The 18,843-nt window shown below is 36.0% G+C and overlaps 1 protein-coding gene across 2 annotated transcripts in view; it reads right to left on the bottom strand.

Annotated features, from left to right (window-relative positions):
• LOC136035508 (E3 ubiquitin-protein ligase NEDD4-like) overlaps window positions 1-18,843 on the bottom strand; it is a 102,810-nt gene that overhangs the window by 75,094 nt on the left and 8,873 nt on the right. For both annotated transcript variants that reach the window (XM_065717344.1, XM_065717345.1), the window contains exons 2-3: window positions 15,429-15,505; window positions 2,284-2,365 (exon numbers count right to left, since the gene is read on the bottom strand). In XM_065717344.1, coding sequence (XP_065573416.1) covers window positions 2,284-2,365; window positions 15,429-15,505 — 159 coding nt within the window. The remainder of the gene's footprint in view (window positions 1-2,283; window positions 2,366-15,428; window positions 15,506-18,843) is intronic.

Below are 18,843 nucleotides of genomic sequence, written 5' to 3'. Positions count from 1 at the left end.
TGGACCCTTCAACTACAATGAACGAAATGGCAATCTCGAAATTTGATCGAACAATTTTTATGGATAAAGGGCGTGGGAGGGAAAAACTGCCCTCCAATCTTTTTGGTCACTTTAAAAGGCCATTTGAACTTTTAATTTACATTTCAATCGGCTCGCTCCGATTTTTAGGACCATTGGGTCCACATGGTCGCCCTTTAGAAAAGCAAACAAATAAACCCACATCCGTGATTTTCCTTCTGGCATAATATACAAACAATATACATCAAAAGAATCAGATTTTTATGCTGATTTTAAATATATAAGTTTTCTTAAGTTTAGTCATACTCATCAAAAGTTACGAGCCTGAGAAAATTTGCCTAATTTTCGAAGAAAGGGGGAATCACCCCCTAAAAGTCACAAATATTAATGAAAATCACACCATCAGATTCAGTGTATCAGAGAACCCTACAGTAGAGATTTCAAGCTCTGATAAGAAAAATGTGGAATTTTGCATCTTTTTTTCCAGAAAAAAAGATCACGGATGCGTTTTTTTTTTTTTTTTTTTTTTTTTTTTTTTTTTTTTTTTTTTTTTTTTTTTTTTTTTTTTTTTTGCAGGGATGATATCGACCCAGGGAGCCTAGCATGTTGCAAGAGGGCTCATTCGAAAGGAAATTAAAAGTTCGCCCTTTTGAAGTGACCAAAGAAATAGGAGGGTAACAAGGCCCCTCCAACGCTTTTTTTTCCAAAAGTCACCGGATCCAAATTTTGAGATAGCCATTTTGTTCAGATTAGTCGAAAAATCCAAAAACTATGTCTTTGACGACGACTTAACCCTCCACAATTCCAGGGGGAAGAGCTGCAAGTTATGAAATTTGTCCATATTTTAAATATAATATTGGTTATTGGGAAGTATAGGTTTTTGGGGGAGATTTTTCTGGTGTGTTGGGGGGGGGTCGGGCTGGAGGGTTATGTTGGAGGATCTTTTCATGGAGAAATTTTTCATGGGTAAGAGAATTTTCCATGAAGGCCGGATTTTCCAGCTCAGTTCAGAAATTAAAGTTCAGAAATTAAATTTTAAAAAACTAATTTTTCCAACTGAAAGTAAGGAGTAACATTAAAACTTAAATCGTTATTCTATTTTATTTAATCGTTATTTATTTTATTTAATCGTTATACTATAATCTTTTATTTAATCGTTATTCTAAAATCCAGAAAACCCCGGAATACCAAAGAAAGCGTGTCTATATATATATATATATATATATATATATATATATATATATATATATATATATATATATATATATATATATATATATATATATCACTATCACTTATATCACTTATATATCACTATATATATATATATATATATATATATATATTTATATATTATATATATATATATATATATATATATATATATATATATATATATATATATATATATATATATATATATATATAAACTACAAGTAAAAAATGACACAAACAAAGCCTACAAGCGTACAAAAAATCTATATAATTTTAGCATAAAATGGCTAATGTGAATTTGGCGATTCTTAGCATGTAATACTCTAGGATTACGATATGCTAGGTGCATTGCTAAAGTGTGGCAAACATGGAAATTGTATCATATTGCGAAATATAATAATTAATATGCAAGTAAAGTCTTGTGGATATCAGATTTGCGTTGATTAATTGAATTGGTATTATGCTAATAAAGAGGAATAAAGTGGCTTTCACACTATGCAAGTAATTTTCTATGCTAAGTGGTTAAATTAAGCTTAATCCTTCACGCTTAAACAAGTCCTTTTATTCTAGCTAAAGTAAAAATCCATACAATTACCATATTTATCGTCTAAAATAATCACAATTAACGTAAGCAAACTATCCAAATACTAAAAAAGCGGAATGAAGATGGAGAATCGAGTTCTGATCAAGCCTGAAGACTTCCTAGGGAGAGTTAATCAATCTATTTTCAAAATCTATTAACTGCTTATCCAAAAGATATACTTTGTGACATCTCTATAGTACAAAATAAACTTAAATGACGAATAATACTAAGTAGAGATAGTCAACTTTGTACAGCCTACATTACCGACATAATTTGCCCGGCAACATTATATAGATCAGTTATGTTAGTGAGAAAGGTTTTATCTTATAGTTTGAATGAACCATAGGAAGCATGAAGTCGAATTTTAACGCTAAATAAGCCAAAAATTCTAGTCTTGCCTCTATCTACATCCCCTCCCCCTAGAGAAGCGAGTATTTGGCGCGTCAAAATCATTTAGCTATACTCACTCTTCTTTTGACTTTGGTCTGGACAACATCAACTGACGTTGAACTTTGAAGATCTACAAGTTCCACTTTGACATACGGGTCACTGAAAAAGAGAAAAAGTCAAACTTACTGGCCTTTTACTATCAGGCTAAACGTTTTTAAATAAAGCAAATCCACAGAGAACACCATTTATTTTAAATTTGACCTATTAATGTCCGAGCCATAGTCAAACCAAGCGAAAAAAAATTTATTTATAATTGACATGTGTTTGTTTTCGATTTAAACACCACAGTCGTGTTACAGAAGTGAAAAATTATATTGACGAGAAACTGGTTTTACAAGTTTGTATAAACACTAATTTGTTTCCAAATAGTCTCTGTAATACTATGTCTTTGTATCTTTGGCAAGATATCTGTTTAAGATAGAAAAACTTAATACTGTAGCAAAGATGAACATTACTGCATAGTATGTCCCTGCCAACGAAGCTGTTGAATGACGTTGTTAATAAAGTCCGCCAACACGATATTCTGGTGATATGAAGGGACATAAATGCGAAAATTTAAAATTATGCACAATACGCACCCACGACAATTGGTCCAAATGGGCTTAGTGACCTAAGCAAAAAATGCTGTGCGTCTCATTAACTTTTGTGCTACCTATGAGTTAATTGTTGGAAGTACTTGGTTTCCGCACGAGACCGTTTATAAGTATACTCGTAGTTCTCTTGATGGCAGGACGAAGAACAAAATAGGACAAATACTTATTAGTTAACAAAGGAGACGATGTCTGGAAGATGTTAGAACTTACATCAGTGCAGACAGGCTTTGCTAATTTGTGATAGCTAAATCCCAGCTAAAGCTGAAGCTTGTGACGAAAACCTGCAATAATATTAATAGGTTTGATGTCAAGAAGTTTCATGACAAGGCATTGCAGAGGAAATATGATCTTGCACTAGAAAATAGGTTTGCTGACTTGAATCTCGAAGATTACAATGCACAGAGCATTGACGGAGTGTGTGGGGTTAGTGACGCAGTGCATTAAAGACGTTATGACGATATAGTTAGATATAAAAAGCGCAAAAAGGAAGCATGGTTTAGCAATGCTACTTGACAACTTACACAGAAAAGAGCAGACATAAAAGTGCCTGTTGATAAATATTTGTTTGGTCTTCTATGTGATAACTATTATTGTGATGTTTTCTAAGAGCAGTGAAAAGATACCAATAAGGAAGTAAAAAAGTCTGTAAGAAGGGACACGAGAGTCTACATAGAGAACCTAGCTGATGAAGCTGGCCAAGCTACTGGTCGCGGTGACAGTGAATTGCGTACATACTTACCAAAAAGATAGCAGGCACACGTACAGAAGTCTATCAAATTGCTGACAATGCAAATGGTTAGCTTACGACCAGTGACGAAAAAATGACAAAATTGGAGACAGAACTTTAATGGTATTCCTAAGCAACCTATCTCCCAAGAACCTTTTGAAATCCCTGATATACCAATCTTATGTTCAATTAACTTTTTAATCTTAATGTACATTCAGGTTCAACTCTTCATGATGAAGTTAGTGCTGTTGAGTCCTTAAAGAACGGAAAGCATCAGACCCAAACGAAATCCTACCTGAGCTACTTAGATAAGGCAGAAAGGCTATCAGAAAATTATTTTTCAAGCTACTGATAAACATACGGAGTACTGAAGATGAAAAAGGTGTGATTGCCTAAGCTTTAAAGAAAGGAAAATAGGCAGTTTATGATAATGGAGAGGAATACCACTCTTGAAGATTGGCACTAATGTAATATTAAATAGAATTCAAGAACAAGTCAAATTCGAGCTAAAAACTGAAAAACATGGTTTTCGATCAAATCAACACACTGCAACCATATCTTCACCCTTCGAGTAGTACTTGAACAATCAAACGCATGACAGGTACATTTCATCTTGGCCTTCATAGATATTTGAAATATTCTGATTCAGTCTAAAGCGCGGCAATGTGCAATATTCTTTGGTTTTACGGAATGCCTGAAAAAGTTTTAAAGATGACCAAGACAGTTACAGACAATACAGAGTTAATGCGGACAGACAAAGTGGTTTACTGTTGAGCCTTGAGTGAGGTAAGGATATCTTCAATTCCTAATGTTATTAGCCATAACCAAAAACTTCGTTTTGAGATCTCGAAACTTGTGTGATAGGGTTCAATTAAACCCTCAGAGACGACTTTATGACTGCGATGACTCAGAGACGACTTTATAACTTTAACGATGAGATAGCACTTGTTGCTCATTCCACAGAAGATATTCAGAAGAACATTGAGGAGTATGCTTCAAAAGCGTCAAAAATAGGCCTGAAGATCAAGGTGAGCAGAACGAAGACGATATTTAACACTTTTATCACTTCATTTACAGCAAATATTAAACTCGTGGATACTGAAATTGAGAGAATTAGCAAACTAAAACATCTGGGTAGCACATTAACTTAAAATGGTAGTTGCAAAAGAGAGATTAGGCTTTGAATTGTATATACAGGTGCAGCATTCAAATAATGTTTGGAGGTCTAGTAAGTACTATCTGAAGTTGAAGCTGAGCCTGTTACAACAGTCATAATATACGATTTATTGCAAAAAGCCTGCGGGCCATAGCCAAACAGAATACAGTCTACAAACAAAGCTCAGGAACAAATTACAACTATAAATAATATAAATCAAAATAAGAAAAAAAAACAGGAAAACAATAACAAAAAGACAAAAAAGAAACATACCAAGGGTCAACATTTCAACTGACAAACACCAATCATAATAAAACTCAAATCCTAAAAATCGTCAGAAGCAATCTGCTCAAACCTGATTCCCTATGTTTAATCCCTAAGCAAAGAAACTTACACAACTGTTTAATAGACATACATTCCACCCATCCATCCGCTCAATTAACCAGCATTCCCCAAACAATCTTCCAAAACATTCATTCCGCAACTCAGATAGCTCTTCATGCTCGGATAAAAATGAAACAAATTCTCATTCACACATCCAAACGTAGGGAAAAAATAAAGGCTGCCAGCCTAAAGTTTCACAGAACATGTCTTACCACAGAAACGAAATTGGTCTTACCATAGGTACACCAGCTAGCAAAAGTAACAGGCCCCTCATTACCAAAGATGATTATGAGCTAACTACCGATTGTTGCTTAAAACTCCCCAATATGTCTCACAATTGTTATCGACCTATTGTCAACCCCTTTAAGCTTTCAAACTAGTATATCTCATGAAGGAATTTTTCTACCAAAAAATGCATGACATACACTTTGATCAACTCATCAAGAGCTATTGACTGCCGTCGCAAAAAAAATCTATCTGTCCTAGTTCAAAAGTTGACTTTTTTGCCGTAGGCCAAATTTCTAATGACATCACTTAGAAAGGAGCGAAGGATAAACTCTAATTTCTTTAGCAATAAGAGAACTTTTAAAGTTTAAGAGGCACATCTGATATCATTTCTCTACCGCAATCCCAAGTGCGAAAAAACAAATGCTATACTCAGCTGAAATCACGAACAGAAATGGGTAGAAAGTCCACCCTTTCCGTTAAACCACAGAGGTTTGACCCTAACCACTTTCTAGGAATAAACTGAAATTGGGTGCCAGAAAAAAAAGAGACAAAACCAAGCTCTTGCAACAAAATAAAGGAATTGTTCCCGAATAACTGAAAAAAGGTAATATAATACCTATACATAAGAGTGGAGATAAATTCCAGATTAATAACTGAAGATCCATTTCAATTTTACCAGTATTCTATAACAATTTGAAAAGGTAATGCATGAACGTATTTGGGAATGATTACTGAAGAAATAATTACATGAACAGATCATATGAGGGCATTTTCCATTCAAATTTCCCGAGGGTATTCTAAATAGACTGAAGCTTTTTATTTCTAATGAAATACCTAGAACTTTATATTATACTCTCGTTTCTTCATATTTAGAGTATGGATGCCCTCTTGGATCTAATTCGTTTAACTATAATAGATACAAAATCCAAGTAATAAAAAATCAGACAGTAAAAAACTATTTTCATATAAATAATCTATAAGTGATTCATTCCGCCTGGCAAAAGTTCTAAATGTTTCTAAATATTTATGCTCGTTTTAAGCTGCAAGTGTGCTCGTTATAAGTTGCAAGTTTAGTTTACTCGTATATTCATTCTTTAGCACCACTTGGACTAAGGCAACTTAATATGTTTCAAATAGCATCAGAATATCGTTCATACCCAAAAACCTCATCTGAAAATAATTCAATCACATCAGAAAATTCACCACAGACATAGAGGTGCACACTATCATTACGACAAGTTGGTGTAAAGGTGCAGAACATATTGCCCTACTATATAAAAGAATCAGTTTCGCTTAGTACATTCAAAAAAATAATTTAAAAATATCTTATTCAGTAGATTATAGTTGTTTGTTTAGTTTTTTTATTAATTGTTCTGTCAATAAGGTATGTGTCCCGTTTGATACAAGAATCCTGTGAAGTGATTTATTTTTTTCATATGTCAATACTTGTATATTGCCAATACTTGTATATATAGTATATACAAGAGTCGATTTCACTAATCTCGTTCTGAAAAAAATTACTTTTTTATTATCTTTTTTATAATCTCGTTCTCAATAAGTTATTTATTGAGTAAATGAAAAAAATGTTTACATTTTTGTTGTTTAGTTTTTGTTTAGCTTTTCTGCTTAATGTCAGTGGAAAAAGCTTCTTTGATGATAGGTCAAATATTTTGCGATGTTTTTATCAAATGATTGATTTCTCAAATTCTGGTATTGACTGTTTATAGCCTCTGGCATGTTGGCAGTATGGGAATAAGTGTATGTATTGTTTTTTAATTTTGTCAATAAATCAAGTCAAATTAAGTCAATCATGACTCAAGTAGAACAAACAACTTCCCTCTGACGTTTGGAGCTGGATCCCTCCAGAGGAGTGGTGGACAACAGATCACTATTGGGAGTTCCCTTGAGGGTGAGGCAGTTCTACAATCGTTCCTCAATTAGCTGTGGTCTCTGGCTCAAGGTTGTCAAACTTTACTACTTTATACACCACTAGGCGTAAGAGGATCTAAATAAGTAAGTTCCATGCTTCCATATGTTCTAGTTCCAACAAAAAACAACGGTGCCCTAACTCATTATTCTGATTGTCAAATCACAAATTTTAGACTCGAAAGTTGAGCAATGTTCAACAAGCGACATTACAAATGGCATAATGTGCAAATGTTCAATTCAAGTGTGACTATAATAAGGCCAACATCAATAAAGTCATAAGCTAAATGCTAAGACAAGTTTTATATTCCATCATTTTGAGTTATGAATATACATCTCAGTTCAAGGATTAATCATAATCAGAATTATTAACATTCCTTCAGTCATACTTTTGCCTTCTATTGCTATTAAATAAAAAAAACAAGTTTTTTTAACTGAAAGTAAGGAGCGACATTAAAACTTAAAACGACCAGAAATTACTTCGTATATGAAAGAGGCTACTTCCTCATCAACGCCCCGCTCTTTACGCTAAAGTTTGACTCTTTCTCTCAATTCTTCTTTTTAAAACAGTAAAAAACTTTAGCGTAAAGAGCGGGGCGTTGATGAGAAAGCAGCCTCTTTCATATACGAAGTAATTTCTGGTCGTTTTAAGTTTTAATGTCGCTCCTTACTTTCAGTTAAAAAAACTTGTTTTTTTTATTTAATTTCTGAACGTTTTTGAATCAATGCATGTTTTGATTTTGGCTCTCCGCAGAGGAATAATTAAAACAAAATTTGCGTTTTTTTTTTTTTGACTAAATGGCTTTCTCATAATTTTGATCAAATGATTTTGAGAAAAAAAGAGCGGGGGAGGAAGCCTAGTTGCCCTCCGATTTTTTGGTTAGTTAAAAAGGCAACTAGAATTTTTAATTTTTTACGAATATTTTTATTAGTAAAAGATTTACGTAGCTTATAAATTAGCTTACGTAAAGAACTTTTGTATTCTCATATTTTTATAACATATATGAGGGGGCTCGCCCCCTTGTCAGATCCTCGCTCTTTACACTAAAGCTTAAATTTTGTCCCAATTCATTAAGAATGACCCCAGAATCACAACAGCTGTAGAATAAATAGTTGAAATTACTAAAAATACTTTAGTGTAAAGAGCGAGGTATTAGGAGGAGGTGAGCCCCTCAAATAGGTAATAATTTCTGTTCGTTTTAAGTTTTAATGCTGCTCCTTACTTCCAGCTGAAAGAACTTTTTCATATTTATTTTTTCATTGTTTTTTTTTTTTTAATAATGCTAGTAAATTCTGCGCTCCCTTCATGGAGATTTTCTTCCCCCATGACAAATTATCGATGGAAAGTTCCCCCAGCATATCCCCCTCTTCTCAACCCCTCCCCCAACCAAAAAAATCCTCCTGAAAACGCCTGTACACTTCCCAATAACCATTGCTATATGTAAGCACTGGTCAAAGTTTGTAACTTGTTGCCCCTCCCACGGGGACTGTGGGGGAGTAAGTTGTCCCCAAAGACATAGTTATAAGGTTCTTCGACTACGCTGAATAAAATGGCTATCTCAGAATTTTGATCCGTTGACTTTGGGAAAATAATTAGCGTGGGAGGGGGCCTAGGTGCCCTCCAATTTTTTTGGTCACTTAAAAAGGGCACTAGAACTTTTCATTTCCGTTAGAATGAGCCCTCTTGCAACATTCTAGGACAACTGGGTCGATACGATCACCCCTGGAAAAAAAAAATAAATAATAAAAAAAAAAAAAAAATAAATAAACACGCATCCGTGATCTGCCTTCTGGCAAAAAATACAAAATTCCACATTTTTGTAGATAGGAGCTTGAAACATCTACAGTAGGGTTCTCTGATACGTTGAATCTGATGGTGTGATTTTCGTCAAGATTCTATGACTTCTAGGGGGCGTTTCCCCCTATTTTCTAAAATTACGCAAATTTTCTCAGGCTCGTAACTTTTGATGGGTAAGACTAAACTTGATGAAACTTATATATTCAAAATCAGCATTAAAATGCGATTCTTTTGATGTAGGTATTGGTATCAAAATTCCATTTTTTAGAGTTTTGGTTACTATTGAGCCGGGTCGCTCCTTACTACAGTTCGTTACCACGAACTGTTTGATAACTAAAAACTCAACAAAGGCTGGATCTAATTAAGGTTTAAACAATGGCAAAAGGAACATAGGGGTTGCCTGTGTAGGTCATTAAGTTAGAGTAGAAAACTAGACATTCAAGTCAAAACAGAAATTAGTAGAGATAGAGTGTACTACCGATGTTACAGAAAAAAAGGCTTGCTCTGCAAGATTACAAAACGTAATGTAGTCTTGAGTTATGTTAGTGAGAAAAATTTTACTGTACTGACATATCAACAACTGAGGCTTCCAGGGGTCGAGACAATGGCACACAGAGCAAAAAAGGAGCATATAAAAAGATGAGGCTTTTTCAAGTGTTTTAACCATTCTCTAAGTGGGTAATAAGTTAATCTTATCTTAGTATTACTTTCTCTCGGCTGAATTCAGATTTTATTCTCGCCCCCCTGCCCTTTGTGTAAGTCCCTGGTTTAACATGCCAATTGAATGTAGCATGCCTGACTTTTGTCATAGTAATTTGCAGTGGTCTCAAGACTGCCATTTTTTCGCTTTTTACCATCCTAACAAGAACTATCTGCTAAAAATTTGACTAACAATCGTAAAAACACACGGCAAATAAAAAAATTGTTAGCTAGTACTGCTAGTAAATTCCTCTGCCAAAAAGAACTGTTATCAGAAAATTTAAAGCACATTATTCAAAACTAACAATGTTGTAAAACCAGTATAACTAGTTTCTCTATAATTAAATACTCATCAAATACATGACTGCTAATATTTTTAAAGTTGGCAAATCATTTGTTGCTTTTTTACAAATTAGTCAGGGAGCCACAGGAGAGAAATGTTGATATTTAAGGATTGAGGTGATCAGCAAGCAGCAGAAGGTTTGAGTGTGCAATCTAATGCAATCGACCATGCTGAAAACGAAAATCGGCGTTATATAGTCGACAAATGGGTGCGACATCCACATTTCTTCAAATTCCCTAAAAATCCATCTTAACTGGCAAAAATTATATTAAAATCGATAAAAAATTACAGGTTACTCCAAAATTGTTCAGCTATACCTCAGATCGAAGGTAATTAAATAAAGAATCATATTCTCTTTTCAAAATATTTTTATCTTTTGCCGTTCAGTTGTAATCACAAAATTTCGACGAAAAAGTTAACACAATTTATCTCTCTTTTGGATTAATCTTGATCCATCTTGAAAATTTGCCTGACTGAGGTGTATTTTTTTTTAATGGCTTCGGTAGGAAATTTATTGTCCTACAAAATGACTAATCCAGAAATTCTCTAACTCTTCTCGTTTTTGAACTATTGACAGAAAAGCGGATTGACCCAATTTTTACGACAAGCATCATTATGCAACCAAACACGGACGGCCCACTAAAGAAAGCGTGTTCTTTGAAGAAAAGTTGGAACAGAAACCCTTCCCTGTCGTCTCCAAATCTGATTCAGCCTGGAAAGTTTGGGAAGATGTACCTCAAGAGAAAAATAGAGGCGACCGATAAACGCAGCGATCTCATTGGTTTGTCAGGTGACCAGAAAGTTCCCGTTTCAGACTTTTTCACGATCTGGCTTCTTTGTAGAGTTTTGCCGATGCAGCTCATTAATGTATCAAGTGACTCGGCAGAATCTCAGCCATATTTTGGTTTCAAGTGTTTCTCAGCAGTGTATGGCTGTAAGGCTGATATTCCTGTTACCAGAATCGGATACCTGCCAGTGGTTCCCCACTCTCCCTCGAACCCAGCAGTCGTGGAAGAAGTCATTAAGTCTTTCCAGAAAACTGCCAGAGAACTGGGACTCAGTTACACCGTCGGCACATGTGACCAGGCCGTATATGAAATCGTTCATGCTCTGAGAGTCAGAAATCCTGAAGCATATTCTGATGTTGTCCTCAGAATGGGCGGTCTTCATTTTTTTTTATGAACTTCATGGGTGCCATCGGTCATATAATGAAGTGCTCGGGTCTAGAAGAAGTGATTTACGAGGCTGGAATTCTGTTGGAAGGAACCGCAAAGAAAGTGATGAGTGGTAAACCGTACTATAAAGCTCTCGCTGCTCATACGTTAGTCCTCGAGGCAATATCCATTCTGTACTGGGAAGCTTTCGAAGATTTTTGCGCAGAATCAGACGATTCATCGTGCATCACTATCTTTGAAGAAATGGGAGATTTACTGCAAAACCTGAAGATCTCAAGAGAGGGTGATGAGAACTTGAACTGTCTAAAGGAAAAACTTACCGCATTGTCCCCGTGGTTAGAAAGGTTCGAGACTTCTCGTGCACGCTCAAAAACCCACAAGTTCTGGAAGCAGTACAAAGAAATGGTACTGGTTTTGTGGCAGTTTTTGTACAGTGACAGATCTGGTGACTGGGATGTCCATCTTGAAGGAGCTAGCAAAATGCTTCCTTATTTAGTTGCATGTGGTCACTATAAGTATGGCACTTGCTTGATTGAGTACCTGGCTGAGATGCAGGGCTTACCTCAAGAAGTAGATCAGGCATTCCACAGTGGACTGTTCAATGTTAAGAGGAGGAATGCAAAATTCAACTGCATATCCCCAGACCATGCTGTAGAATCTACCATTAATTTAGATTCAAAAACGGAAGGTGGAATGACGGGTATTACCATGAATGAGTTGGCACTGGTGAAGTGGACTTTAACTCTTCCGTTCTGTGCCTCAGTCTCGTCTACATTCACTGAGATGCTACGCATTGTTCCCCGGACTGAGTTTGACTCCTCTCACCACGAAGATCACCCTTCCTTCGTTCTGCGGCAACAAATGGCTGTTGATAAAGTGAAGTCTGTTCTGGAAACCAGGCTCAATCCCTTTCGATCCACTGACGAAGATATGCTGAATATTTATACGCTTGAGACAGTTGATAGTGAGATAGCTGACAGTCTCCTCAGTGTGCGATCTGTTGGAATCAGAGCGGTTGATCGCTACTTGGACGGTGAAAAAGGTGCCTTTAGCAAAGTAAAGGTCATGAATAATGAGAAGGTGAAACAGAAAAAAGCAACCAATACTTCTAGTGCTGTAAATAGCCTTACCAATGTTGAACTTCAAACTGTCAAAAGGGTATTGGTGAGTGTTGACTTTACAGGCGAAAGAGGACTTCACCATCTAAAGAATTTGCTTTCCCATGAGCTTCTTCCATATGCACCTTCTATATTCCAGAGAAGTGCCATATCTGGAATGGTTGTGCTTCGGACAGGAACAAAGTCAGCTCTTCTGGAGTATTTGAAAACAAAAATCAGCTTGAGCGAGTGGCCCGTTAACCTCGAGATTAGCAGTGAGTCGACTCACTCAAGGGTGGTAGACTTGATGCCCTACCTCAGAAGCCATCCACCAAATCCATCGGAAACCGTTGAGAGCTATGGAAAACGGACATTTTCTACGCTTGTGTCTTTCAACAGCAACGTTAAGGAGCTGCACGTCCTTGCATATAGATATGATGGGATTTTTGGATATTCCGACGAAGAAGGCAAGGTGATCTGCCTAAAGGATTGCGGTGGTTGCCATGAGCAGCGAGGATGTTCAAACAGGTCTCCGGTAGCTCTAGGTAGACACTCAGACCTAGATGACTGGAACTCGTTGCTCTCAAATTCCAAGACAAAGGCAAGACTGATTGAGCTTCTATTCGGTGAGTTTGAAAACTCAGTTCACCTGCTGCAAGCAGGGTTCACTGTGTACCTCTCAGGAGGCTTTCGAGACCGGATGAGAGTGGTGATGCTCAACAGAAGTGGAAATGCTGATACAAACTTTGAAGAGCGTTTGAGCTGTACCCATGAAGAGGCCGATACAAGAGTTGTGTTACACATGTTGGACTGTTTGGAGAGGGGTTTCGATGTCGTTTTGGTCGATGCGAATGACACAGACATAGTTGTCATCTTGCTATATCACTACAAGTTATTCCTTGGGAACCACCCAAATTGTGAAAAGCGGAAAGTTTATGTCAGGTTCCACAGCTATTTAGTGCCTATACATCGGCTTTGCAGCAATTTACCGAACGATTTTGTTCACTCCATCTGCCTTCTTCATACGCTTTCAGGGTGTGATACCGTGGGCTTCATGTTTTCTAAAGGAAAACGAGGGGTGGCCAAGGCTGTCGAGAAATGGGGATTGGAGAAACCGATTGCTTTGCTTGTCCAAGAGATACAGAAGTCAAAGCTCGACCCTGCGGTTCTAGAAAAATTCAGTGTGATTTGCAAAAAGGTCGTTGTTGCCTCATACGGAAAAGACCCAGACCACTTTACCTCTCTTAATGAATTAAGAGTGCATTTGTACCCTCGAAAGCGGGAGCTTAAGTATTTGCCACCATCTGACGCTGCCTTTGAGTGTCATGCTAAGCGCGTGTACCTGCAGTTGGACAATTTTTTGCAAGCAAATCGAGCAAAGCCACAGTTTCTGGATCCCCTGCAATTTGGCTGGATGTTTCAAGACGGTGGGGTTAGGCCAGTTGTGTCTACCCTTCAGGCATTTCCAGAAGGTGTGGTCCCCTAGTACTGCTCGTGCAAGCGCTGTACAAAAAAATGTTCATGTGCTGGAAATAGACCTTGCGATTTACTTTGTGGCTGTGGTGGGAAGTGTTTTATGGACGAGTTTGATATGCTTGATGGCTAAATTGATATGCTGAGCTACTTTTTAACTTTTGTAGCAACAAGTGCCGTTCACGAAATCCGTAGCAGGTGTTAGTATAGTAATCTTTTTTTTTGTTTATTCAAGCTTATTGAAAAATAATCTTGTCAAGTTTACTAATAGTTCTGATTAGGAATGAAAGAGAGTTGTAATCAAGGTCATTGTTGAGTATAGTGGCAATCTTCCTGTCTGAGATAATAAAACTATCCGCTACCAGCTGAATCTAGGCGTGAAATCTTTTCCAGCGCGAATAAAAAAAATTAAAATTGCAAGTTTCAAGGTCATTCGCGATGGTCCCTACTGTACTCGTCACTTCTGGCATCAGTTACGAAAGATTTGGCGATCATTGTGGAAATTCTTCCGAAACGTGATTTAATAGTAAAAAAAACGCGAAATTTTCAATTTTCGGGGTCAAGCACCCCCCGGCCGAGTATATAACGCCCATTTTCGTGATCAGCGCTATCGATTACCCCATATTCCGTTGTCAAACCTTCTGCTGCTCACTGATCACCTACCCGACACATTTTCGTTGAGTGGCTCCCTGACTAAATACATTCAGAGATAGGACAGCCTAGTAGACTATGTTTCATCTTCTTTTTCAGCTTGAGCTTTATCAGTCAATACATTTCTGAGAGTTGTTAGCTAAGAAGTTTTGTTAGCTAACACTTTTGTTTGCAATAGCTGCCAGAACATTGTTAATTTACAAGTGGATGTGGAAAAACATCCATAAACCAAGGCAGTCGAGAAACAATGGAGTAGAGGACATATTTAATTTTTTTAAGTCTGCAGCCAGGGGTGCGAAAAAGGGGGACAAGAAAGCGACCTCCCTGGATTACAAAAAATACCTTTTTTGTAACTTCATGCAGAAAAAGGCCCCCCTTTCCCAATTTTAAAAAGTATCTTTTTGTATCTTAGTTTAAAAACTGGTAAACCTTCCCCTGCTCCCTTAGCTTCTGTGAATTTACACCCCTATCTGCAGCAGAAAAATAGCATTTGAAAAATCAGAAGTATGATTATTTGCTATTTTGATTTAATCTCCCTATGATTTCCACAGGGAAGAGAGTTCTTCAATATATCTCAGGAATTTATATCCCATCTCTATAAATTAGCATGACATTAGGGTGATTCGGGAAGAATTACACCGTTTACATTACATGATTAAGCAAACAAAGAAACCCTTCAAGATTGATGAAAGGAGCTGTGAGGAAAATTTGGACCTAAAAAACACATTTTAAAGCATCAGACCCCTGTCAAGAAAAGCAAAATGTTTATTAGAACACTTGATTTTTATTGCAAAGCTGTGAAATGTCACTTTACACGTGACATTATATATCAATAAAGTGACATTACCACCACAACATTTTTTTTGTGAATTTTAAAAGTGGCTAATTACAAAGAAAAGAGGAAAACCATACCTTGCACCAAATATATCTTTCCTTGCTAAGTTATGTCCAGCTATTACTTTCAGCTTCAGTAGTTTTGTGTATTCCACCTGAAAATAGCCATCATGTCAAATCAAACACTTAGAAGTTATAAAACAAACTTACATGAAGAATACAAAAAAACTAGAGGAGTTGTTAGTAATTATCTTTTAAATGAGAAAAATTTGACAAGTTTTATTTTTATTTGTCATAATTTATGAATTTTATATTAAATCTCTATGAATAATTCAATTGGCTATGGAACTTCTTTTGCATTTTAGCATCCAATTCTTCTTTTAGCTTGCAAAAACCTACCTTCCAGATAGGCCTAGCACCAGATAATATCTATTATTCGATGCCTGTAACAGTGATCTCGTTTCTGTTAACAATAAAAACAAGTTTTATTACCTCGTATATAGCATAATGTTATTATGAAACCATTGGACAAGTTAACCATATTATCTTAAAACCACAAACTGTGGATTAAGACCAAAACAGCTAAAAATGTGATTATTTAAAATTTTCTACATATCACTAAGTGAGAATGTTATTATCATAGCGCTTTAGTTTTTGTATGTCCATATCAGACCTATTAAGACAGAGAAAGAGAGGGGGAGCAATTGTCATGATTAAACATTTTGAAAGACTCTTGAATGGGGAATTTAATAGTAGCAATTATTTATTATTGTAGTGTTTCCATCTAAGGAGTCTTTATATAGGAAACCAAGATAAAGGATAAACTTTAAGTATTTGACCAGTTGTATAGAAAAAAACTTTCATTAAATAAAATGAGCAACATTTGATTCCTTATTCTATGCTTTTTCATAATATCATAATTGCTTTACTGACAATGTGCCCCCCCCCCCTCTACTGATACTCCCACATATAGCCACATTAATACATTTTTCAATTATTTGAATATAGTAATAAATTGTGCGTTTGGAAAGTAAGTTGCTTTGATTTCATTGTTCACTCTCAACCACAAACTGCAATTGCAACAAAAAAAAGTTCTACAGGATGACTGGGATGCTCATAACCATCAACCATACAGACTTGACCTTACTTGCAATGACTTTCATTTGTTCTTCTATCTATAGCCTTTCCTTGTGGTCAGCAGCACAGCAACAATTAAGCTGAAAGAGCATGATGCCTCAGGGTTAACTACACAGGCAGTAGCATTCTATAAAGAGGGTATACAAAACTCATACAATATCCTGACAAATGCCAAGAAAATCACAGGAGCCATTTCAAAACTAGTTTAAGGGTAGTAAATTTTATTGCAATAAACTTCTTTGTTCTATCCATGCTTGTTCATTTTTTAATTTCAAAAAGGAACTTACTTTCCAAATATCCATAGTACATCATAGGCTCTTTGTCTAAATGGGGTTTCTGCAGCATTGACACAAGTAAAAACAATAAAATTATGAATACAACATTATTTACAATAATTTCAAAAAGTTGATAAATTTTGAAAGAAACAGAATAAAAAAAAATAATAACAACAAAAATGGAGGACTAAAAAATGGCAATTCAAACAGGAAGAAACATTAAAAAAATCTGATAAGTTGAAACTGTCTGCATATTATTAATAAATACTTGCAATATCATAATATTATCTTTTAGTTCCATATATGGCCTAGGGTTGTTTGGTCTTGGTAGGAGGGGATGCAAATGTCCTTAAATGGCATTGTCCAGCAAATAAGGAATAATCTTGAAGGTGCTGGTTAGTGAAGATGTTAAGCCAATGCATTGGCAGCATCCCATTTGGGAAGCCATGGCTTGACGACCAATATCTGTCCACGACTCCCTTGAAGGCCTCTCCACTAGGGGCTGAGATTCTTCCTTTACTTAGGGAGTTCCAGAGCCCTACAATTCTATTTGAAAAGAAGTTGTTTGGTAGTCTGGCGTTGGCTTGTTTGCAGTACAGCCTCATGGTGTGTCCTCTAGTTAGCAACAATTATTAACAATAATAGCAGGATTGGTGAAAATGCTTCTTAGACACTTAAAGGACACAATTGATATATTTTGTAGATGTGACCGTAGTAGTGATTCTCTGGTTCCAACTTCTGTAATTATTTCACCTACAGAAATACCACTTATTCAAGCTGAGGCTTTTCTCAGCTTGTGTTGAATTATCCACTGCTCCCAAATTACAGTTCTAAGAATCCCATTGAAAATTAAGCTACAATTGTCATTTCGAAAATCCAAATTGATTTAGACAATCCAATTGAGCATAACGATGCAATTACCAAAATCTGAGGTCACAAGGCTATTCATAGCGTCAAAGCTTTTGGGCAATAAACTTTTCATTGGGATTGACTCTACATAGCAAATATTTTTGTGGCAATACTTCTAGCATGCAAACTAACTGTAATACCAGACTTAAAGAATACAAATTCTTTGGAACTGTAAAAGACATAGATAAAGCATTCCATATATGGCCTAGGGCCATGTTTGGTCTTGGTAGGAGGGGGTGCAATTGTCCTTAAATCAAATTGTCCAGCAAATAACTTTACTTTAGATTAGTATTATGATTTTGTGTTTTTGTGTTTTTGCGACAAGCATTAATGCTTACCGCTATTCGTAATAATAAATAAATAAATAAATAAGAAATTATCCTTTAGGTACTGGTTAGTGAAGATGTTCAGCCAATGCATTGGCTGAAACTCCATTCTTGAAGCCATGCCTTGGATGACTAATTTTTGTCCACAGCTCCCTTGAAGGCCTCCACACTAGGGGCTGAGATTCTTCCTTTACATAGGGAGTTCCAGAGCCCTACAACTCTATTTGGGAAGAAGTTGTTCTATAGTCTGGTGTTGGCTTGTTTGCAGTACAGCCTCATGGTGTGTCCTCTAGTTAGCAACAATTATTAACATAATGGGAGAGTTGGTGAAATGCTTCTTATACACTCTTAAAGGACACAATTGACATATTCTGTAGATATGACAGTAATGGTGATTCTCTGGTTCCAACTTTTGTAATAATTTCACCTACTGATATACCACTTATTCCATCTGAGGTGTTTTCTCAGCTTTGGGTCCAAAATATCAAAATTCGATTACATTAAAGTTCATTAAAGAAAAGGTCATTGTCTATGATCTCAATTATCTGCTGCTCCCAAATTACAGTTCTAGGAAACCCATTGAAAATTAAGCTACTATCATCATACCGAAATCCCAATATGGACAACCCAATTAAGCATAAGGATGCAATCACCAAAATCTTACGTCCTGAAGATATTCATAGTGTCAAAGCCTTGGGTAATGAACTTTTCTTTTTGGATTGACTCTACTACATCAAAAGATTTTTGTGATGCTACTTCAAGCATGCTAACTAACTGTGATGCCAGACTTAAAGAATACAAATTCTTTTGAATTGTGAAAGATGTAGATAATGCCTGTGAAATAGA

This window comes from Artemia franciscana, chromosome 14 (assembly GCF_032884065.1).
Source record: "Artemia franciscana chromosome 14, ASM3288406v1, whole genome shotgun sequence".
NCBI lineage: Eukaryota > Metazoa > Arthropoda > Branchiopoda > Anostraca > Artemiidae > Artemia > Artemia franciscana.
This window is presented reverse-complemented; position numbering and strand designations above follow the sequence as displayed.